This window comes from Mangifera indica, chromosome 8 (genome assembly GCF_011075055.1).
Source record: "Mangifera indica cultivar Alphonso chromosome 8, CATAS_Mindica_2.1, whole genome shotgun sequence".
Lineage (NCBI taxonomy): Eukaryota > Viridiplantae > Streptophyta > Magnoliopsida > Sapindales > Anacardiaceae > Mangifera > Mangifera indica.
Genome location: NC_058144.1, coordinates 8,005,112 through 8,028,708, shown reverse-complemented (window position 1 = coordinate 8,028,708; position 23,597 = coordinate 8,005,112). Strand labels below are relative to the sequence as shown.

General features: G+C 34.0%; 2 protein-coding genes across 6 annotated transcripts; one reads left to right on the top strand and one right to left on the bottom strand.

The window, feature by feature from the left end:
* Window positions 1-4,247: 4,247 nt before the first annotated feature.
* LOC123223515 (probable serine/threonine-protein kinase SIS8) lies at window positions 4,248-19,714 on the top strand. 5 transcript variants are annotated; one of them, XM_044646682.1, is made up of 17 exons: window positions 4,248-4,482; window positions 6,175-6,571; window positions 8,892-9,095; window positions 10,395-10,583; window positions 10,738-10,997; window positions 11,133-11,246; window positions 11,423-11,512; window positions 12,166-12,261; window positions 13,681-13,767; window positions 16,212-16,329; window positions 16,446-16,746; window positions 17,273-17,396; window positions 17,507-17,526; window positions 17,788-17,944; window positions 18,868-19,156; window positions 19,233-19,305; window positions 19,408-19,714. In XM_044646682.1, the coding sequence occupies exons 2-17, from the start codon at window positions 6,323-6,325 to the stop codon at window positions 19,488-19,490; spliced, it is 2,454 nt and encodes an 817-aa protein (XP_044502617.1). In that variant the 5' UTR covers window positions 4,248-4,482; window positions 6,175-6,322; the 3' UTR covers window positions 19,491-19,714. The 5 variants fall into 5 exon arrangements, with proteins under 5 accessions (XP_044502617.1, XP_044502615.1, XP_044502616.1 ...); XM_044646680.1 differs by having other exon boundaries at window positions 13,675-13,767; XM_044646681.1 differs by having other exon boundaries at window positions 4,248-4,489; window positions 13,675-13,767.
* Window positions 19,675-22,089, bottom strand: LOC123223517 (F-box/LRR-repeat MAX2 homolog A-like). The gene has a single exon (XM_044646686.1). The coding sequence runs from the start codon at window positions 21,957-21,959 to the stop codon at window positions 19,860-19,862; it is 2,100 nt and encodes a 699-aa protein (XP_044502621.1). The 5' UTR covers window positions 21,960-22,089; the 3' UTR covers window positions 19,675-19,859.
* Between the last annotated feature and the right edge of the window lie 1,508 nt (window positions 22,090-23,597).

Sequence of the window (23,597 nt, the reverse complement as noted above, 5' to 3'; positions counted from 1 at the left end):
TACTCAAGCAACAAAGGTATTGTCAGGCGATATGGCAGCAAATATGAGGCCCACGATGTCTGGGTTCAATATCTCATACCTCGTTAATTTTGCTCTTCTCTCATTCTTACTTTGATAGGCATGTAGGTGATGGTAGATGGCGGCGGTAGCAAGAAGAGCAAAGGGTGGTATGAGCACGTGGAAGAGTAATATTAATTTAGAATAAGGGCATTATAGTATTAAAAATTGTTTGAGTACCACATTATAATCTTATAATTAAATGTAAAGGCTTTTTTGTCATAAAAATTTAATAGATAAAGATAAATTTGTATCAAAATTAATATTTTAATACTTGATTTGGAAGAGAAAATCTTATTACTCTTTATATAAACTACATAGCTAATAAAAAAATTTAATATTAATAATAAAAACCAAATTAATTATAATTTAACTAAATTACCAAATGTCCTTTAGAATTTAAAAAAAAAAAAAATGGAATCAATCAGATGAGATCGCCGGATAACAAGTGATGTTGTAGGAATTATATAAAACATGATTACCAGACATATGGCGAATCTCATGGGTTTGAACTCTTTCAGCCCGGGAATTGGGCAAGTTCCATGGGCTAAATTGTTCGATTAAAAGCTCAACCCGACCCGGTCCATTCTCTATATAATATAATTAGTTTTGTTTGTTAGGTAGAGGTGGAGACGTTCAGAGGAGTGGAGTTTAATGTTGTGTGAACGTGGCATTCTAGTTTGACTTTCATCTCTGCCTGCTGTTGTTTCTGCAGATTAAACGTTACGTCTCTACCGCCAATTACACCAACCGCAATACTTAAAACGCATTTCTAAGCTAATCTTAAAAAGGAGTCCGACCACTCATCACATTTATGTTGAAATTTGTGCCTCCATATTTCCATTTGGCCGGATTCTGAAAGCATTCCCCTATCTTCATCAATTCATACGTATATTTCTTCAAGAAAGGCAGCCACAGAAAAGCGAGAGGCGTATTTCCCGCCCAAGTTTTAATATTAAAACAAATAAACTTATATTATAGTGTTTAAAAAAGGGCCAACAAATTTATCCCCATCTAAAATATTCTGATTTTTCAAATTCTTATTTCTTAGCTTTAAAAATCTTAAACACTTATTTATAACGGTTTAAGTTAATAAAATTTTAATTCTGTAAAATTTAATCTTTTTTTTCCTCTCATAAACTATAAAAACTAAAAGTTTTTATCTTAAGTCAAGTTATAAAAAATGACATTTCTCTTCAAAAGGTTTTATTTTCAATCTTTAATGTCAAATCTAGTATCATCACAGACGATAAAAAGTCTCCGATGCATCACTATACTCCGACGATCTCTCTTCTCCTTTTCTGAAACTCTAGCTGACAAAGAACTTGTCTTTGTTTGAGAAGATGACCATTTTCCCAAATGAAGATGAGATCTTTATCAATTAGAGTTTTAGAGGAGGTGAAAGAGACCACCGGAGCATAGTGATACTTCATAGACTTTTTATCGTCGGAGATTGAAAACTAAACCCTAAAGGGGAATATCATTTTTTAAAATTTGGCCTAAGGAAAAACTTTTAATTTTTAAAGGTTATTGGAGGGGGGGGGGGGGTGGAGATTAAATTTAAATTTATTTTTAATATTATAAATAAAATAATGATTTTGCCCTTGAAATTAGCAAACTTAACTTTCTATGGGAGGGTGTTTGAGATTTTCATAGTTAATGGATGAATATTTGAGAAAACGATATCTTTTAGGTGGAATAAGTCCCTTGGCCTTTAAAAAACTCAAAGTAGGTTAATTTTTATTAAAAAATTTTATTAGAGATTAGAGTAAATTTGTCATTTTATCAATAATATTAAAAAAATATAAATTTTATTAAGCTTTTCCATCTAGATTTTAAAAATTAACAACTTCACTTATGCTTACGATTTTCTAACTTTGAAAAGTAACATTTTTTTCCCTCAAAACCTAGGGTTTATTTTCTTACCCTCTTTGGCCACTAGTGACAATGCTTGAACCCACACACCAATCATTATCTCTCCAATGTGAGGAAGAATTATCTAGAATTGACAAGACGATAAAGACTCATTTTCATTGATTTTAGATAAATCAACGAGGTTTCGTTGATTCATCTGAATTAACGTGTTTTTGTTGCACACCAAAGAGGGTAAGAGATGGTGGCCAATGTGTCCTCAAGCAAAAACATTATTACTAATGATTGGAGATGATAAGAAAATAAACTCTAGGTTTTGAAGGGAAAATATTACTTTTCAAAATTATAAAACTTTAGTTGTTTGTTTTAAAACTTTGGAGAAAGAAACTTAGTAAAAATTATATATATATTTAATATTATTAATAAAATAATAATTTTATTTTTATTTTTAATAAAATATTTTAATATAAATTAATTTATAAATAAAATTTTTAGTTTTTAAAATCTTAAAAATATGTGTTTGTTTTAACATTAAAACTTGGATGGAAAATAACCCTTTGGGCTCAGAGAAATTTTCAAAACTAAACTGCTTGTATTGAAATGTGAAACACGTGAGGGTAAGGGTTAGCCCATATTCAATGGCTCCAATTTAGTACATTGTACCAAATTTGAATCCATCCTGAAATATAAAAAATGGTGTTATTAAATTAAAGGTAACAAACAATAAAGCGTCGTTTGGGGAAGCGTGCGGATGAGTCAAAGCCAGGCTGACATCACCTGATGAAAGAAAAAGTTAGGTTAGGGGTTGGTCATCTTCCTGGATCGGAAACTAAACGAAGAGGCCAACTGGAACTTGAATGGCATAATAAAATTGAAAATAGTCAGCATATATATATCTATGTATTTAAATTCCTCACGTGGGAAATGTGGATCTATCTACGACACAGACTTGAATTGGGTCGACCAGTAGTCGAACAAGGCATGAAGCCCATTGGTTAGTCTAGGTCCACCACAATACTACAATTAGTACTCGAGAAAGTAGGCTTCTAGACACCACACCCTAAGGATAATGTCTCACCATGGTGGTGGTTAGCTATTTGCACTTGCATAGCAGTAAAATATGTTAATCTAATTGCAATCATGTTGTAGTTGAATGTTACTTACAAATTTGGTTTGAATCATGTCAATCTATTAAATTAATTTTCTCAGTCAAGGTTCTTACTCAAAATCAAAACAAATTTTGATACACTGTTTGAAAATAAAAATTTTATTTTGTATAATATTCTTTTTTTTTTTTAATTTTATCTTTCCGATCAACTCCCACCATCTTTCTTTCTTTAATAACCCATCCCACGTTACTAATCCCTCAATCCATATTTTCTTCTATACAACCATTTTTTTTATTTTTTAAGTTACATTGTCATTGACCCTCAAACCCTTTTATTTTATAACGATTTCATGTTATCATTGATGATAACATGATAAGAAGTTGAAACGAAGGTAGTAAAGATCGAAGTTTGTGAATGAGATTATAACAGTGGTGAAAGATTATTGGAGACAATTAAGATTTTTAAATAATTATTTATTTGTAGGTTTTCTAATATTTTTTAATAGCTAAAATTATCATAATTTAAAATATTTGTTTATGATTTCTAAATACTAGAGAACATCAAATTATGTTTATAGATACATTTAGGGTTGAATTTGAATTGAGTCAAATTCAAGTTCAATTTGATTTATATATAACTAAACTTGAGTTCGATTCGGATTCAAACTTTTAATTTAATTTGTTATTAAAACAACAACGTTTTAACGTATATTTGTAAAAAAATAATATTATTTTATATCAAAATTTTTAAACTTGAATATTTGACAAATTAAACACTTCAAAACTCGAGTTTGAAAATATTAAACTTTCAAACTCGAATTCAAACTTGAACTTGTTTAAGTTAAGTTTGTTTTAAATTTATTTGAATCAAATTTAAATAAGTTTGATTCAAATCCAAGCTTAGATACATCCTATTAAATTATCCTACCTATTTTTGCAACACTTAAATTCCATCGTAAATATGAATTTCAACATTTATAATTTAAGAGAAGAAGATTGAATTTAATAAAAGAAAAAAAAAAAAAGAGAGGGAAGAGTTGTGATTCACGCGGACAAAGGTGTGGATGTTGGTGAGCCACCCCATGCCAGCTGGCTGTCGGAGAGAGGCCCCCAGATCCCTCCATGCACGTGACTCACCACCTCTCTCACACTCTCTCTCTAAACTGAACAAACAAAACCAAAGAAAGCAAAGGAAAAAAAAAAAAAAAAAAAGCCCGTCGCTTTCTTCGTCGATCAAAATTATATCAATCGAAAAAACGTAACTCAAAAATCAAATCTCTCTCCCTCTCTCTTTCTCTTCACTGTTTATTTATTTTTAAAATAAAAATTATTGATTGTTTCTCTCTGATTAAGTAATTCACATAGGGATGAGGCTATTTTATATAATGAAGAGTTGAGATTCAAATGCTATTGGTTGGTGATTCAAATGCTCGGATATGCTGGTGGTAAATGGTCTTCTTCTTTACCCAAGCTGTCGATTGATCCTTTTTATTCATTTTCATTCAAATTTATCTTTATTGGTATTGGTGTGATTTTCGAATGATTTCATGTTATCGTTGATTTTATTGCAAGCTAATTATCAATATCTTCAGTTGAAGGTCTCGATGAGAGAGTGGAATTCCAAAATGTATTGCTTATTTCAAGTAACTATGTTCAGTTTCTTATAGTCAGGTTTTCTGTGTCTTCTTTTAAAGATATTGATTTGATGCAAATTTGCTTTAATTGATTTTTTTGAGTGCGAAAGGTTTTCTTTCGATTTTTGAATGCATTTGGAGTTCAGTATTGATTTTATTGAGAGCCAATTAGCTCGTGTTTTTAGTGGAAGCTAGGAAGATAAAGTTGAATTCAAGCTGTTTGGTGAGGCCTTGATGAAGAATAGTAGGATTAGGTTTTCAGAGTCTCATTAAAAGATCTTGATTTGATATAAATTTACTGTTTTTGAGTGGTGCAAGGTGATGAATGACTTTATTTGACTTTTGTATTTATTTGTTGTTTCGAGTTTCTGTTTTTGTGTAAGCTAATCATCAAAATCTCCTATAGTTGGTGATGTTGATGAATTGGAATTCAGGAATGTGTAGGTGATTTTAAGTGATTACTGTGAAATATTGTATAATTAGGTCTTCTAGTTTTTGTAGAGTGTATTGTGATTGAAGATCTCCATTTGGTACATATTTCTTATTTGATCAGCCTGTTCAGGAATGTGGAGGTGATTTCAAGTGATTACAGTGAAAGATTGTATAATTAGGTCTTCTAGTTTTTGCAGTGTATTGTGATTGAAGATCTTCATTTGGTACAAATTTTCTTATTTGACCAGTCTGTGTGTATTTTTTTAGTTTAACATATATATATATATTGTTCTTCAAATCATGACTAAAGGTGCTGTAAAGAAATCCAAGCAAGAGTGAGTCCTTAGGTGAAAGATCCAAGCATAGAATTAGAGCCATATCGAAATAGATGTGTGATGCACTAACTAATGTCCTAGGAATTTTATTGCTTACTCTCTCTTTTATATATAATGTAGGGTACATTATTAGTGTGGAAATGCTTTCTGATTTTCTCTGGTAATACTATTTTATAATAGAGACATTCAAATATAAATTTCATTGCTGTTAAACTGTTTATGGAGAGAAAACGTAGACTGCACATGTAGTTATATACGAAAATTCTGCACGAAAGTGTTGGTAGTGACAATAGGATATTTTTTTTAATAATGCTTTGGATTGAGGGTGTCATATATAGTTTTTATGAGGTACAGACAAGTTGTGATTAGGTTGATTGGTGAGCATATAAAAATCTATTTCATACTGGAACAATCACGATAAGCTAAACCAAGTACAAGTGAAATTTGCATGTGAAGGAAACATGCAGAAATATTTGTATTTCCTCTTTGCAGGAAGTATGATAGCTTATCTAACTGAAGAAATATTATGACTAATGAGGGAATTCCTCTTTGGAATGAAGTGTGGGACATGCCTTAGTTTAAGATTTGTTGTTTTGCTCTGTGCATTCTGCTATGATGTTGTTCAGTTATTGAAGGTCATATCGCTATAGTGTGAAGGCAATTGATTTGTTATATAATCATTTTCACTTTTATTCATAAGCCAAGGTTAACATCTGTTTTTTTTTTTTTTTTTCAGGTCTGATGGCCTCCAGCTCAAAGAATTCAGAAAGCCAGACGCTTGTAATCCACTTTTTTGTTGTCTAAGAATTATGTGTGAATTGAAAGGTCTTTTATGGGGTAAGAATTTGGGGTGAAATGGTTTTACATGTCAAATACTTAAGGACATGGAGGAGACAAGAGATGATGCAGGGTCAGTGGAGCAAGGACCTCCAAATGCTACTTGGTGGACTCAAGATTTTATGGAAAAATTTGAATCTGTTTCTTTTGGTTCTCAAGACGAGAGTTTAAGTAATAAAGAATCACCTAGAAATTTTGAGCAAGATGGATTTTCATCACAGACAGCATCACAAATTCTCTGGAGCACTGGGATGCTCTCTGATCCAATCCCCAATGGTTTCTACTCTGTCATCCCGGTGAGAACTGTATTTTATCTTCTAGTTAGTGTTAGTACCTGTTGTTGGATTTAGGGTCTGATTTATGCTGCATTAATGCCATGTGTATGTTAAGATGGAGTTGACTTTTTGTTGCCCCATTTCCCCACGTTTTTCATGCCTCAATGTTATAAATTTCACTGAGATTCTAGGATGTGAATGTGTTACACGCTTGTAGTTGTCTTTAGCTTTTGTTTAAGAAATCTACATGCCACACTTTCTTTATCTGTGAAAAGGCACATTGTTTCTGCTTTCCTTTATATTTTAGAATCTTCATGGAAAATATTTTTGATTTCCTTGTTAAGCTTTCTAAGCGTATTAGACACTGTGGTAGAAATAAATAAATGTTGATTATTTATTTCTTGTCTGTGCTTAGAATTGTGAAAATCAGGACAAAGTCAAGCAGTCTAGGATGAGCATCCACTTAGATTTCAGATCAGCAGTCTAATCATAACTGTGATTGTTATTTTCTTAACTTATGTAGAGCATATGAGCAAGAAACAAAGACATGATTTGTGTGGTACCTGTTTAACTTTATGAAGGACAGACTTCTTATAGAAATTCAAGGTGCATAGTTCTAATTAAGCATATTTTGGTATTGGGGATTTCTTCATTGAATTATACCAATACATGGAGGGATACCAAGTCAAAGTTTCCCCGTATAGATTTTTAGATTTGCTTAGTGAGAGTCTGTTATGGAGAATCTGGTGGAATGACTGACAACAACGATATTAAGCACCAATCAGGTATTGAGGCAAAACAGAGGTTCTAAGTACTTAGTGTTTTCCTAGGATACACCTTGATAATATATACTGGTCACATTGGTCATTAAAATTTTTCTCATTTAAGTCAGTGGCTTGCTACCATATAGTTTGGTTTTTGATTCCTTAGGGCCACATACTCGGCGAATCCATGCTTGTTTGGTAGGAGCCTTTGTTTCCTACTTGAGCTTACCAAGTAGCTTCAGCTTTTGGCAAAATTCAGTGTTACTAAAAAAATCAAATCAAAGGCATGGCATTGTGGAGCAAGATTTAAGAGTATGTGGTGTTTCTCTGGTGCAATGTGATATGGTAATTGTTAAGAGCATGGTGCAAGAATTAGTTGGTGTTTGATAGGTACCTGGTTTGCCAGAGGTGGACTTTCACAGCCTTCCCAATGCTGACTAAAACATTCGTTTTCTGCTTAAAATCACAGTGTTCAACCTGATGACTGATAATACTCAACCAACACAAACTACAATTGCACAGCAAGTATACTGCAATTTTCAAGTTCTTCAATTTCATATATAAGATTCCAAATGGGTTCAGTTCATTACAAGATAATAACACTCAATCACCAATATAACAATAAACCAGAAACTTAGTTATGGATTCCATAAACAGACCCGACAATTTTCCAGATTCAATGGCTGCTTGGCATTTAACAGGCCAGCACTTTCCTTCTCTGTACTTTTTCTCTTTACTTCTTGGTTGCCTCATGATACCCTTTTCTTCCCTCTTTGTTCTCTCCATAACCGTCAAGTTCCCCCATTGCTTGCCAAGTCTCCTTCTCGCTGCCTTGTGGCCCAGCTTTTGATTGATCACCATTTTTTCCTTCCCTCTTGCTGCCACTTGTCCTCTCCAATTCCTTGCTTAATTCTGCTCTTGGATAGGTGCTGTGGCTGCTTTGTTTCTGCTTCTTCCTCTTTCAAGATATTTACACATCAGTTCTAACAGTATTCCTTTAAGTTGTGGTTGCAAAATTACTTCTATGGTTTAATCAGGATGAAAAAAAGTCAACTGTTTTAAGAATTGCAGCAATATTTTGGTTGAAAATCTTGAAGGCAACAATTCTTTTTTTGTGTTGAAGGGCTCAATGTGCATCCTCTAGTTGTCTTAAAATAAAACCATCAGTATATATATTTTTTAATGTATAATCAACAGGTTTGGCGTGGGAAAGACTTGTGCCTCAGAGTTTCAATTTCTTGCTGGAATCCACTTACAAACTTAGAAATAATGATACATGTTTGAGGTATAGGTATTACTGGTGAAGTTTAGTGGGATTAACATAAAAAAGGGTGATTTGATTTAAACTTGTCTAGACAAGGCTAGAAAAAATTCATTGCCGTCATTCAATCTTTATCATACCTTATTTATTTGTATTTCCGTCTGATCAATGTCCTCAATGGTTTTTTTTTTTTTTTTAAAGTACTAATAAGTAAATCCAGTTTTGTTAAATATTTGTATCATGGAAAAACACTTACATGACTGGTTTGCTTGATTCCATAACTTGGTTGAACTTTAATTATGATAATTATATGCAGGATAAAAGGTTGAAGGAACTTTTTGATAGTATTCCTTCTCTGGATGAGCTTCATGCACTGGGGGGCGAGGGCTACAAAGCCGATATTATTCTTGTGGATACTGAGAAGGATAAAAAGCTATCCATGCTGAAGCAGCTAATTATGGCATTGGTGAAAGGATTGAACTCAAATCCGGCTGCTATGATTAGAAAGATCGCTGGATTGGTAAAAAGTAGTTTAAGAACTCATGCTTTATATCTAGTTATCTCATTATAGGTATTTTAATTTGTGGATTGCATATGAATTTTGATAATTTTACTCTTAGTCTTCTCCAGTTATTTTTAAACTACAACGCTAAAAATATTTTGTGAACCACTTTGTAAATTAAGAAAAGTTCTCTAACATTACTAACTCTAAATTTCAAGATTGTACCAAAACAAGGAGAGGGGGAATTGTTTACGAAGCTATGCGTGTTAATTTGAGTTTTATGAAGTTTTGTTGTACTCTGCTTTTCTTATTTGATTTATTTGTGTATTTAAGACGAAGTCAAAAAGTTAACTATTCACTGAAACTAACTAACTGACAAAGTGATTCTTGATACCTAAGAAAGCAAGAAAGTTCATGGATTCAAAAAATATATGAAGAAAACGAAAAGCATCCAGATTTCATGTTAGATAGAAGAGAGCAACAGGGGAGGTATTTTTAGGAAAGGAAGGAGGCAAATGGTACAAAAATATTCTTATACTTTAGGTTCTTTAAATAAATTGATATTATTATGTTCATTCTCTAAATTTTGGAGTATAGTATATGAGTGAGGAAGAAGAGCATGAATGTTAAACATTAAATAATGCAGTTTTGTGTAAAAAGCTTAATATAGTAGGATATAATGAAAGTTAAATAAAAAATATACTAAATAGTTGGGGACCCATTTATGTTGGCTATTTTAGTGATATTATGATTTGTATCGGAAACTTTTTATTCCTTAAAGAGTTTAATAATTTAAGAACTTAATATTACATACACATACAAACCTAGATTTACATTTCTTTGCTTTTACCTAATACTGGAAGCATTTTAGACATCTTTTTCTTATTCAAAATAATCCATTTTTTTGTATATGCAAATGTGCACATATCAGTTACGTTTCATTCAACAGCTTCAAGATGTCAGTCTAATCTTTAAAGGGATTATGAAAATAGGGATCCTCTCACAAAGAAAAGAATATTATTAACAAATGTGAGATTAAGCTATGAAAAGAGAAACCTATAATCTAACCAGTAATCTAGGTACCAAAAAAAAAAAGGTGCAATTATGGCCATGTAAACTAAAATCAAAAGATGAAATCCTGGTCAATGAAAACTACTAATGGGTACTTAATTATTCATTGATTTGCACTGCCATAGTAACTATGAGTTGCACTATTGGAAAGTAAGTTTGATCTTTTCTTCAAAATTCTTGCTCTCTGTTGACAGGGTAAACATTTACTAGCTTTTCTTTTGGTTTAACTCTTTCCATTGCCTACAGGTATGCGATATTTGTAAACGTCCAAATGTGGAAAGTCCAGCTAAAGCTGCACTTGAGGAAACCTCCCATACGTTTGAGACTCGAGGTGTCCAATTGCTAGGGCAAATAAAACATGGTTCATGCCGTCCTCGAGCTATAATGTTTAAAGTTCTGGCAGATACTGTTGGTCTAGAAAGTAGGCTCATGGTGGTAAGCTAACATCATTTGTATGGTTGAACCGTTCTATTTTTTAGTTTAATTGTGGTTAAAAGGAAAGAAAAAAGTTTCTTAGACCTTTTTTATTTCTCAGCATAATATCTAACTGCTGATATATTTTGCCCACTTTACCACAATTTTTTACCAGGGCTTACCGAATGATGGAGCTATTGAATGCGTAGACTCATATAAACACATGTCTGTGATAGTTGTGTTGAATTCTGTGGAGTTACTGGTTGATCTCATGCGATTTCCTGGTCGGCTAATACCTCACACAACCAAGGCAATTTTTATGACCCATATCTCAGCTGCAGGGGAGAGTGATTCTGCAGAAAATGACTCCTGTGATTCACCTCTAGAGCCAAACAGTCCTCTATATGGGTATTCAGAGAGAGTGGATCCTGACAGGTTAGAAGTTGATATTTGACTCACATTGCACAATTTCCATAACCACACATTCTAAACATATTTTGCATGATGTCTTTAGTCAGTAAAGTTTTGTCAAGGTGGTTAGGTTAAATGTTATTTGTTATTTTGCTACAGTGCAGAAAAAGATGAGAGCCTTCATTTCCATCGGAAATTAGAAGCATCTTCAAATATCTCAGGTCCTTTATTACGAAATATGATGTTGCGACCCGCCATTGACAGGAAATTGAGGTAATAGTGGTTTTTTGTTTTGTGAAGTTCCTTAATTTTAGAAAGGCCTTCTTGTTTCTTAATTTATTATTTTTCAAATTCATTCTTATATTGATTGTGACAGCTGTATTGAAAATCTATAGATATTGTAATTTAACTGCTGTTTGTTTTTTTTTTTTTGTTTTTCACTTCCTCAGTTTATCACATAGTGAGCCTAATATTGCCAATACATTTTGGCGGCGTAGCCGGAAAAAGGTTATTGCTGAACAGCGGACTGCTAGTTCAAGGTTTTCCTTAATTTCTTCTGCTTAAAAAAAGGTTTTTGTTATCTCTACAAATAACCCCCTACATCCCTCTAGAAAAGAAATGGAAAAAATGGAAAAAGTCCTTGGCTTTGTATCAATGGGGGCAATTGTAGGTCAAGATTCCCAGCAGTATGTGTTGCATGAGAATTTGCTTTTACTTTGAATAGGTTGAATATTATTTTCTCATTTTGTTATGGTCCTCAATTTCATATTTTGATTATAGTACACAAGTGCTGGGAATATGTTAGAATCCTATTTTTGTAATATTGTCAACTGGTCAAGGATTACAATTTAATCTAGTTAATGCAAATTTGATGCTTTGATTGCACTAAAGTTTTCAATGTGTAATTACCTTGTGGTTCTGACCTGTGTGGCTATATTGGTTTGAAGAAAAATATCAGTCTATTGTGTCACTATGACTAAGTGATGATATGATATCAGTCTCTTTTTATCTCTGCTCTCTCTCCCTCCCTCCTTCCCTCTATTTAACACAAACACATGCTTACAAAATCACTAAATAAAAAAACTTAAATATTTTTGTACAATTTCTTTTATCAAATATTATTTTGCTGAAAAGTTAAAATATATTTGTGCAAAATTTTTATTTTGATTTTTTACATGTATTTGTTTTGCAGTCCAGAGCATCCTTCTTTTCGAGCACGTGGACGATCCATGCTTAGTGGAGACAGAAATTCACTTGGAGATTACTCTGATGAAGTATCCACATCAAGGTTGTCCCATTTTTGATCCTATATCTCTATTACTGGCATATTCATTGAAAGGAAGAAAGAATAAATCCAAGTTGATGTATATAATATCCACTTATTTATAATGCTTTTGTATTAAATTTTAGGGCATATCTGTTTTGGAGACTTTTATGTACTTGATAAAAAAACTTATAAACCTTCTAGAGTCTTAACTGTTGCTTAAATTTCAAATATCATAGTTGGTTCTATATTTATGTTTCTCTAAAGAACTGCTTGATGAAATTCTTTTTTGGCCAAAGAAGTGATAGGTGGGGGAGGAAGTGTCATCTAGTTCACATACAAGGATCCCTTGAAAAGTTTGATCATCAGCTTAGGCTTATTGTAGTACAGGGATACTTTACCTCCCATACAAACTTCTCACTGCACGTATGCCTGGCTTCAAATGTTGTCCAACGACTGTTGCTGGGTCTACTAAATCTTCTCATCTATGAATTCCTCAAGTAATTAGTGCTTTTAGCGTTTCTTTGGCAACAGAAAAAAGCCAAGCCTCACTCCTCTTATAATGTAGAAAATTTTTGTTAGGTTGTTTTTCTTCCGGTACTCCATATTTTTTTATGCTCTTCTTCTGTCTTTTGCGATCAGTGTTGTTCTAAGTCAAGCCTCAGCTTCCTACTGCATGATGTATTCTTGCATGGCAAATGACTTTGTGCTTCCATGAATCAATTCCATCAGTTTCACTTTATCTCTTAGTATACATCCATCTGTACTTGGAAACCTTTTTCACAGTCAATTGATGGGTTAAAGTACCACCATCACTTCTAGATTTTATGTGAGCTCTGTACTGGTAATGGGAATACTAATTTTTAACCTTATCTTTTGGAAGTGTATAAACTTGAACTTCCTCCTTAAGAAATTTGGTTTAAGAACTTCATCTTATTTGGAGCCTGAGTTTAAATGTAATTGACCAATAATTGAACATTTATGAATTGGACATCTATATATTGCAGTTCTGTATAATGGCTTAATACATGGTCCTATTTTACAACATATTCCTTTCTATAATGCTTTTAAACATCTAATGTTTTTAATTGGCATGTGTCTACTTCCTAGAAGATGTACATTTTTGTTTGATGGTTAAGTTGTGTTTCGTTTCCTTATTTAAGTCTGAATTGCTTTACTTGGGAATTTTATTAATGTGAATGGCGTATCAAGACTAATTGTACATTTTTCTGTCATGTTGTGGTTTTGAATGTAAATTTGTGCCTTATTTAGATCTAAATCAGCAAATGCAATGGTAAATGATTTTGGTGCTATGTTTTAGTTGGAAATGGTAGTATAGAGTTGTTTTGAACTTCTTTTCTGATTTTATCTTTTGACTTGTTAAGTTGTGAAAATTAGTGAACTAAAAGTTACTTCTATATTCAACCTTTATTGTAGCTACAGGTCAGAAGGTGCATCAACATCAGAGGCTCGTAGAATGAGAAGAAGGAGCATTAGCATTACCCCAGAGATTGGTGATGATATCGTAAGGTTGATATTATTCTCTCATGAGTTACATTCATATTTCTTTTCTGCACTTTGCACTGTAAATATTATTTTCATTTTTTGCATCATGATAGATTTCTTTTGAAGATATTAGTCATTCTATGTTTGTTCATCACAATCAACTTTATTCAATCGTTCTTGTGGCATATGTTGATGAAATTGTGATAACATAAAGGGGCAGGGATGAAATCACAAGCTTAAAAGATACAGTTTTATGTAAAAGATCTTTAGGTTTTACAATGTTTATTGGGAATAGAGGTTGATCAGTCTGAGAGGATAATGCCTACATTTTCTTTTCTGAGAAAAGAGCGTAATTACCTATCTGGAAAGTGAAATATGTAACTGGTCTTTAGAAGATTAAACTATTCTAATCTCTGATGGAGTTCATCTAAAATTTTAGAAAGAAGAGGTTAGATGTTTGAAAATTTTGAGAGTTGAAATATTTGTGATAAGATATATTTTGCAGTGACTCAAGTATTTGCAGTTGAAGTTGTTATTCAATTTTACAGAATTCAGCTCTCTTGACCAAGATAGCTTTTCAAATGTAGGTTGGGTATAAATATTATGAATAGAAGATTGATTTCAAGTCCTTGTACTTTTATTTATGCAAATATTAGTTTCTTAAAAAGAGCTAAGAATCAAAATGTGGTGACTAGCTCAAATGCTAAAAGTTTTATGGAACTATGACAACTGTTATGTGTGGACTGATTTGGATCAAGAATTCTCTCGGAAGAAATATTTCAAGTAATGAATCAATGATAATGTTTTGAGATGATCAGACAGCGATGCTTTTGCATCTAATCCAGTTCTTTTATGATGGAACTAGGCACCTATTGAGGTGGATTGCCATTTTATCTGATATTTGATGAAGAGTAAGCTTGTTGGAACACTGTATGTGAAGTTGGAAGATCAGTGGTTTACTAAAGTCTTGAGAATAGGAAAATTCATAAAGTTAATATAATTAGTTAGACATCTAATATATCCTATGCTACAGCTTGAGGGAGAATGTTGAAATATCAACATTAGGTTTTATTGTAAGGGGTATGCAAAAACAGGGTATGTTATTGAGTGATGAACAAATATTATGTAGTTGTCAGAATTCTTAAATTTTATCAATCAAATGTTTGGTGACTATGCTGAAGTTAATAATGAGTATAATTAGAATTATTGTGTATGAAACAAGAAACTTGAAGTTTCAAAGAAGATTCATTGAACCTTAAATAGGAAAAAAAAAAAAAAGAATTTATGTGAGTTGTTTATTTTGGTTCAACTGTATCATTAGTGACAGTGAAGTTGAAATCAAGAAAGGAAGTTGACATAAAAGATGAAATCTAGAAAAATGAATTTAACTATGTCAAAGAAGTAAAGAACTGTGGATTCTGTCACAAAAAGCCACACACATCCCACATATATAGTTTTGTATGCGAAAGGCATAAAAGAGTGAGGAATTGGAGATAAACAAGAGTGGACTGCATATATTTCCGAGCAGAAAAAGAACTTACCTTGTAAACCATATGGTGAGAACGTTTGACTTCCTTGAGAAAGAAAACATGCGATAAGCTTAGCTTCACTTAATTTCAAAGACTAAAAAAGTTTTTTTTTTAAGGTAACGCTTACACAAACCTGTGAAAATATCATTTGATGCCATTTTTGAGTCTGCTATGCTAAAAGGAAGATGTGTAGGAGAATGTTGAAGAGAATAGCTACCACATTCACATTTTCATGGGTTAAACACATACTGCTTTTGAAAATTCGTTTTTGAAGTCTTTTAAGCCCATTGGAAAACTTCCTATGTCAGTTTTTTTTCCCCCCCAAATGAGCCATATGTCCTTGCCTTGTTAAGTTGGAGAACTATTCTGTGGTTGGGACCTAATAGATAACATGTGGAGATACCAATCTTGCATGTCGTTCACGTGCTAACTAGTTTCAAATGGCTTTTAGTTGTGGGGGTCCACTGTTGATTGTCTATTTATTTTAATTGATTGAGCTTCCTTTCTTACTTTAGCTTCAATTCTATTCTTGATTTGGCTGAATCAAATTGAAATTTTGGTGAATTCCATTTTTTCTCAAGGTCCAATTATTCTTCTTTAAAGCTTTAAATTTCTATTACTTCTTGTTTGAATATAATTGTGATTGATTTATATTCTATGTGAGCCAATATTTGAATAAACAGTAGGCTTTTAGAGTGGCATTCTGACTAGTTCAACTAGATGGTCTTGTCCAGGTTTTGAGACGCCAAAAAATTTTAAATTTTGAGTGAATCAAGTAGGGCCTTGAGTTTCTTGTTCAAGTACAGCACTAATTAATTTCTTGGATAAGGAAGGCATTGATACTGATCAGATTGAATCTCTCAGTGTTTTGATTGATTTTGGGAATCCGATCTTTTTGTTTATTCCTAGAGCATTTATTCTGAATGTTATTTTTTTCAGGGCTGTGCGAGCAATGAATGAAGCCTTGAAGCAAAATCGTCTTTTACGAGAAAGGGGGGATGATATGTCCTTAACCCATTCTTCAAATGAGCGAGAGAATCCAGATCTTCCAAAAAATGTATGGTTATGGTTTTCCCACCCTAGTAAACATGACCAGATTTTTGCTTTAGATCTTCTATTTAACATCTATCCAAATTATAAATGACGAAACAAATCACTTGTGCTCTATTTTAGGTAACAAATTTAGCTTGCAGCGGTCATGGTAATATATCTGGTGGAAGATCTGCATTATATAATTTTTCCCATGATGAAATGAATTCTCAGAAGGCTATATCATTGCCCTCATCTCCCCACCAATATAGAACTCATGTTTCTCAGAGAGGTGGACCTTCTAGCTACATGGGAAATGCTGAGTTGGTCTCAACATGGAATAAAATTCTTGAATCTCCCATGTTCCAAAATAGGCCGCTATTACCATATGAAGAATGGAATATTGATTTCTCTGAATTAATTGTTGGGACTCGTGTTGGTATTGGTAAGCATTACTTATTATTATCCTATGCACTTTTTGTGCCTTTGATATTGATAAACTTTAGGGTTGGATTCAAGCGAGTTTATTTGAGCTCGAAAATTAGTTCAACTTGAACAAACCCAAAATAAGCTTTGGTTCAATTGAGCTCAAGTTTGAGCCTGAGAGTTAAATATTTTCAAACTTAAGGTTGAGAGGTGTTCGCCTTGTCAAGTTTGTGAATTTAGAAGAAATTGATATGAATTGATTAAAACGACGTCGTTTTGACCAATATACATAAAAACAATGTCGTTTTAGTCATTTTTTATTTAGTTAGAGTACTGAGCTAAGTTCAAAGCTCAGTTCAGAGCGACATTGTAGCCAAACTTGAGTTTGGCTCCCTTCAACGGAGTTGAGCTCGAACAACTTTGAGGGGAGCTTAGCGAGTTTGGCTTGGTTTGAATTACATTATGCATAGCTAATATATTCATATGAACATATTGTATAATGGACTTTTTACAACCCTAATGCCTTTTCATAACTTCAATTATAGGGTTTTTCGGAGAAGTTTTCCGGGGTATATGGAATGGTACAAATGTTGCAATCAAGGTTTTCTTGGAACAAGATCTAACTGCTGAAAATATGGAAGATTTTTGTAATGAAATAACCATTCTTAGGTATCTTTTTTATCAATATGTTTATGATTTTAGTTTTATTTTACTCATATCTCGCTCTAACTTTATCCTTTTTTATTTTCTTTTGTGTGTGGGTATTTCTGTACCTCCAGCCGCCTTCGGCATCCTAATGGTACTCTACGTCTCCTGCCACTGATTTTATCATATTTTTCTTTTTCAAATTTGTGGGAATTGCGTAATATTAATATGATGCTTATCTCTTGTTAGATAAAATCAATGAAAATAAAATAAAACTAATGATGCTTTTGTTTTTTGGTAATTTTCATTTTCTGTACATTATTCCTAACATAGAGCCTAAAGAAACTCTCAAGGACAACTAGCATTTCTTTGCCTTGCTTTATTGTTAGTGAATCATGCTGTTCTCTTCTTGCAGTTATCTTATTTTTGGGTGCATGCACAAGGCCTCCGCGTTTGTCAATGGTTACTGAATACATGGAGATGGGATCCTTGTATTATTTAATCCATTTGAGCGGTCAGAAAAAGAAACTTAGTTGGAGGAGAAAACTGAAAATGCTGCGTGATATATGCAGGTGTGTTCATCTTTTCTATCACTTGAGATGTTTTTATTTTCTTCTTTTTGTCTTCATGCTTAAGATATACTGCTTTATGGCACTACAGAGTCTACGTTTAAATTAAAGAAATTAACATCTACACCCTAAATACACAGTTGTAAGTTGTAACTGGGATTAAATGTTAACAGTTTACAAATCATGAGAATTAACGTCTACAATACATTTTTTTGAAGCCTGTTTAGTGGGAGATGGAACTAGAATTGAATGATTTTTTTTCATTTTATGCCTAGTAATAGCTGACAGAATCAAAGGAACTTAGATAACAATGCTTTGACCTGTGTATTAAGGGCTAGCCTTTTCACTAAAAGGTGTCGGCATTGCCTTTAACATATGTTTACGAAAGAACGGTGAATCAATCTCATGCAGCCAACCTGAAAATACTAAAATAGGTGGTGCTCAGATAAGTTTTGAATTAGTAGCCCATAAATAATTTGAACACTTAGTACTTTAATGAATCTGCTGTGTGGGGAAATGAAATGATTGATATGCGAAAGACCTTTACCTGCTTTTGGGCCTGCCAAGGGAATTACTTTTGGTAGTAATTTGTACAGAATCATGAATTACCTGTCACACTTATTTACTGCAGTGAAGATGTACTTCTTGTTTTCTTCCAAATATCCACTTAGATTTAAATTTCTGTGGATTGGATGCACTGAGAATATTAAATGTGCTGGAAATGTTATGGTAAAAGCCTTTTTTGTTTATTATTACTTTCTTTTTTTCCTTTTTCGTCATTGGTTGGATAAGAGTCAATCCATTCGTCTAGACATAACCACACATATAGTCACTAAGTTTCGGTCCAGATGCCTGGATGTCAAGGTTAAAATTAGAACATTAAAATTTTCTACCGTGTACTGAGTGGAATTTTCTCCTGGTGGAAGGGGATTGATGTGCATACACCGGATGAAGATTGTTCACCGTGACCTGAAAAGTGCAAACTGCCTTGTGGATAAGCACTGGACTGTGAAGATATGTGATTTTGGGCTATCAAGAATTATGACAGAGTCACCCATGAGAGACTCCTCATCTGCTGGAACTCCAGAATGGATGGCTCCTGAACTTATTCGTAATGAACCATTTACGGAAAAATGTGATATTTTTAGTCTCGGAGTGATAATGTGGGAGCTATGCACTCTAAATAGGCCATGGGAAGGTGTACTACCGGAGAGGGTATGTCAGTATGATTTTTTGTATTTTCCATTTTTTAGTGTTTGAAGCATTGCAACCAACTCTTGGTTCTCTTCAGGTTGTTTATGCAGTTGCAAATGAAGGTTCCCGCCTGGAAATTCCTGAAGGTCCACTGGGCAGGCTGATTTCAGGTTTGCTGCATTTACAGTAGTCTTAACTTTAAAACTTAACTGCCAAATTTATTTTATACAGAGAGTCGATATGTCACTGACTTTGTTATATTTCTATTTCAGACTGTTGGGCAGAACCACAGGAAAGACCGAGCTGTGAGGAAATACTGTCTCGTTTGCTGGACTGCGAGTACTTACTCTGCTGAAAAAATCTGTGTATAGAAATAGAAAAGCATGGTAGAGCTGCTACAATGTGTTTCGGCTTCGTAAGTGTAAACTATCTTGATGTTCCAATAATTGTAGAACAGTTGAGTCAGAGAATGCTTTGTTTTTCAGTTTTTGGTGTAGCCAACTCTTAAAATCCTTTTTTCGGCAATCACATCTATCATATAGAGTGAAGTGGAGTCATTTCTCTCTTTAATTGTTGAAATTTAACATTATGTGTGTTACACGCATGGTTACATCTGGTTATTAAAAAAGAAAAACTACTGTAAAATGATAAACTTTATACAACTCAAAACGATTCATGCTTTGTGTATGATGATAAACAAGCACTTATCATTAGTTACTATGATTCAGTCATCTATGCGTTTTCTGTTAAGCGCATCTTCAAAGCGACGGCATGAGTCCACTCTCATCTCCGTACTCATATCGGTCTCTGGTGCAGGATAGTAATCTTCTCTAAGTTGGACATCCCTCAGATTAGGAATATGAGGAAGGAACATCATAAAGTGTTCATAAGCCGTCCCGTGTATGAACAGCTTCCTCAGCGTGACGCACTGTGCCAGCAATCCAGCGGCTGGCAGTGATAAACTCCGGTGATTTACATCCCTATCTTGTGGTGGCCAATAATCAAGTTCATTCAGTCTCAATTCCCCAATTCCTTTCAAGAAAAATCTCTCCCACAAGCTCAAATCCATCTGTCCCGAAGGCGCCGTCAGAGCAAAGCCTATTGTTTCACCACAATCTAGTTTCATTTTCGACAGCCGTGGATACACCGCTAAACAGCCCAATCCAAAAGCACATTCCGACGGTTTGTACTGTCTCCGGGTATCTCCTTCCACCTTTATAATAATTTCCTCTAAATTTGGACAGTCATCAAGACCCACATTTGGCAATGGCGTTAAGAGGTCACCAACTTCAATCCAAACCGAGAGGCTTTTCAAGCTTCCCCATGTCTTGAACCGAGACCCATTTCCATTGCTTTGCATAGAATTACCCCCGCCATCAAAACAGTATTTTCGTTTCTTCTTGCTATCAGTATCTTCAGAAAAGGAACTACCCTCATCATTCACTACGTTAAGGTCAAAACTGAGAAAATCTGAAGCTGAACTATGGCTCTCTGCCACTCCATTCCATATACAATCAATATGCAGTTTTTGAATACGATCGCGGATCGGCTCCAAAGCTCTACAACATGCCACAGCATCAAGGTTCTTACAACAAGAAATCCTTACGTCAACCAGAGTCTTCTGAAGCAAACAAGCCATTGTTCTAAAACCTTTAACTGTAATATTCTTGCACCCTTCAACTTCAAACTTAGCCAATCTACAACATCCTCTCCCGATGGCTATCAAACCCATATCATTCAAGTCTCCGCAGTTCTTTATAGACAAAGACTCGAGACGTCCACACAACGCGACCCCATCGAGCTGCGAACCGATGGCCAAGCAAATTCCATGAAACTGCCCTAACTTAAGCGCCCTGAGATTCGGGCACTTCGACTTTAGCAGCTCGAGAGCGGAGCCGCTTTCTCTGACATTCTTGCAGACATCGAGAACCGACTCTTCAAGCAAAGGCAAGCCATTGAAAAGCTGTATTAAAGTTTCTCGACTGATTCTTGCGTCCTCCGAAGTAAAGCCATCACTTTCCGGATCTCCTCTCTGATTAGTCAAGGACGACGTGTCGGCTAAGTGCAGAAGCGTCAGTTTGGGACAATTAGTTGCGACAGCCGATAAAGTTTCGTCACCGACGAAACCAATGTACCTCGGATCAAACATACACGCAACCAGAAACTTGTTGAGATTGGGGCAAGCTGCAGTGATATCTTGAATCTCCTGCGACTTAAAACCTTCCATAAACGACGTCGTGAGAAGATTCAAGTGCGTGATATTCGCTGATATATTTGGAAAAGCTTGCAGCACCGGAGGGAGATCTTCTGTCCAGTAATAGAAAGTGGAAACATCAAGAGACGTAAGTGATTTACATTGTTCAAACAACGGATAAAAATCAGCTCCGATATCGGACTGCGGGCGTTGATGCCAACGGACTAATTTGAGGTGGCTCAATCTGGGCCACTGAGGAAGTAAATTCCGGAGAGTGGCGGGAGATCGGCAGTAGAGCGTGAGAGATGTGACGGAAGGAAAAGCCTGCCTTAAACGCTGAGCCAAGAGAAGATCAGAAGGCGAAGAGGAAGAGAGCAGCGAGTGACCCCAAGGAGAGAGAAGAGAAAGGTCCAAGTCGGTGACGGATCTGAAAGCGTTAGGGATCAAGTAGAGATAACGAGCGTTGCCTCTGAGCGTGAGAAAAGTGCGCGTGATCCTCTCGAGCAAATGGAACCTCTGGCTGACCAAAGAGAGGGAATTACGAGAGCGTGTATCGGTGATGGAAGCGAAAATGATAGAGAGAATAACGTCAGGGAGATCAGTGATGGAAGTAGTAGAGGGTGCAGCCATCAGAGAGAGTGAGGTCACGCCTTTTCCTGAGGAAGAAGAGGTAAAAATGTAAGTAGAAAGATGGATGGTGAGCCAAGGGGCAGAGGAAGGCACGTGACAGGGATGGGCATGTTTGGTACTGCGGGGGATTTAATTTAATGGGATATGATATGATGACAGGGTGGGGGACTTTGAAATAAAAACAAATTTTGGGTATTGATGTGGATTTAGTCATTGTGAACTGGAAAAGGCTAGAAAAGGCCAGAGGACTGTGTCCTCACAAAAGCACATTTGCGATACATTAGAAATCTAAATACCTAAATAATAATAAAAAAATAATCTATAAATAAATATTTAAAATTTTAAACTCTCTAAAATATTTGTTTGAAATTCGATTAAAATTTGGCGAAAAATAGTCCTTTTTCCAAGGGAAAATAACAAGAAGCATTTGTGTTAAGAGGAATATTGCGGTGAATCTGCAGAAGAATACAGAGGAATAATGGAGAAAATTTTCGTGAAAGGTAAGAGTGGAAGTGGATGATTCTGGTTGTAAAAGGCATAATTTGTTCTTTTGATTTGACTGTTAATGAATGTGGATGGATGGTATCCGAAGAGAGGATGAAAATAAAATAATCAAAGTATCTCATTCTTCTTCTTCTTCTTTTTTTTTTTTTTTAAATAAATTAGATTAGCTGCTTGCTTTTTGCTTTTCAACTTTCTTTGCTTTATGAAATTATTAGAATAAATATTTTTTGGGGAAATTAAATTATATTTCCCAACAATTAAATTTATATTATTCTGTATAAATTATTGATAACTTCTACAAAACGACACAAGTACACAACAACATAGAGGAAACATTCACGTGTCAATTTGCCTAGAAAACTGTCCTTGATGATGACGTGGTCTGTCTTGTCCATCCACTTGGCATCAAAGCTTCCATGTAAATGGTGATATGACTACAAGTAAGCGTAATCCTGTGGAAAGGAAGCAACCACGTGGTCCAATCAAAAATAAAGTAAACAAGTCGACTATTCATATTGATAAGGAGGTGAGAATAGAAGATCGTGAAATGCAGATAGGCGTAGATACTATGTGGTAACAAATGGGAGGGAATAAAAGCTTATTATATTTAAAAAATAAAAAATAAAACTTTATCTTTCTTTTTTGTCTGAACCTGAAAATTAAATTTTTTTTTTAAATTTAAATTTTGAAAAAATTACATATATATATATATATAAAATAATGTTAGTATGAATAAGAAATGGTCCACTGGGAGTGGAAACGAAAAGGATAATTCACATGGAAAGAAGATGCGCCATTTAATATAATCATGTGATGGCTTTATAAACTTACAAGTGGATTTTGGTTTTTCTATTAAATTACTAATACTCTTTTTAACCATCACTTTATTATTTTTTTTTAATTTCATTGGTTCACTTTTTTTTTTTGCTCTCCATAAAGCATCTGTCTTTCTCGTGCATTCTTTTTTAACCCCCTCCTTAGTGGTTGCACTATTTCAACCAAAAGTCTTTGCCCATGAAACGTTAAAACAATATTACCTTACTTGAAGTTTGATTAAATTATTATTTATATTTATATATTTATAAAATCTTCATGCAAGATCTATAAATGGTTGATAGATGTAAAGATTAAATA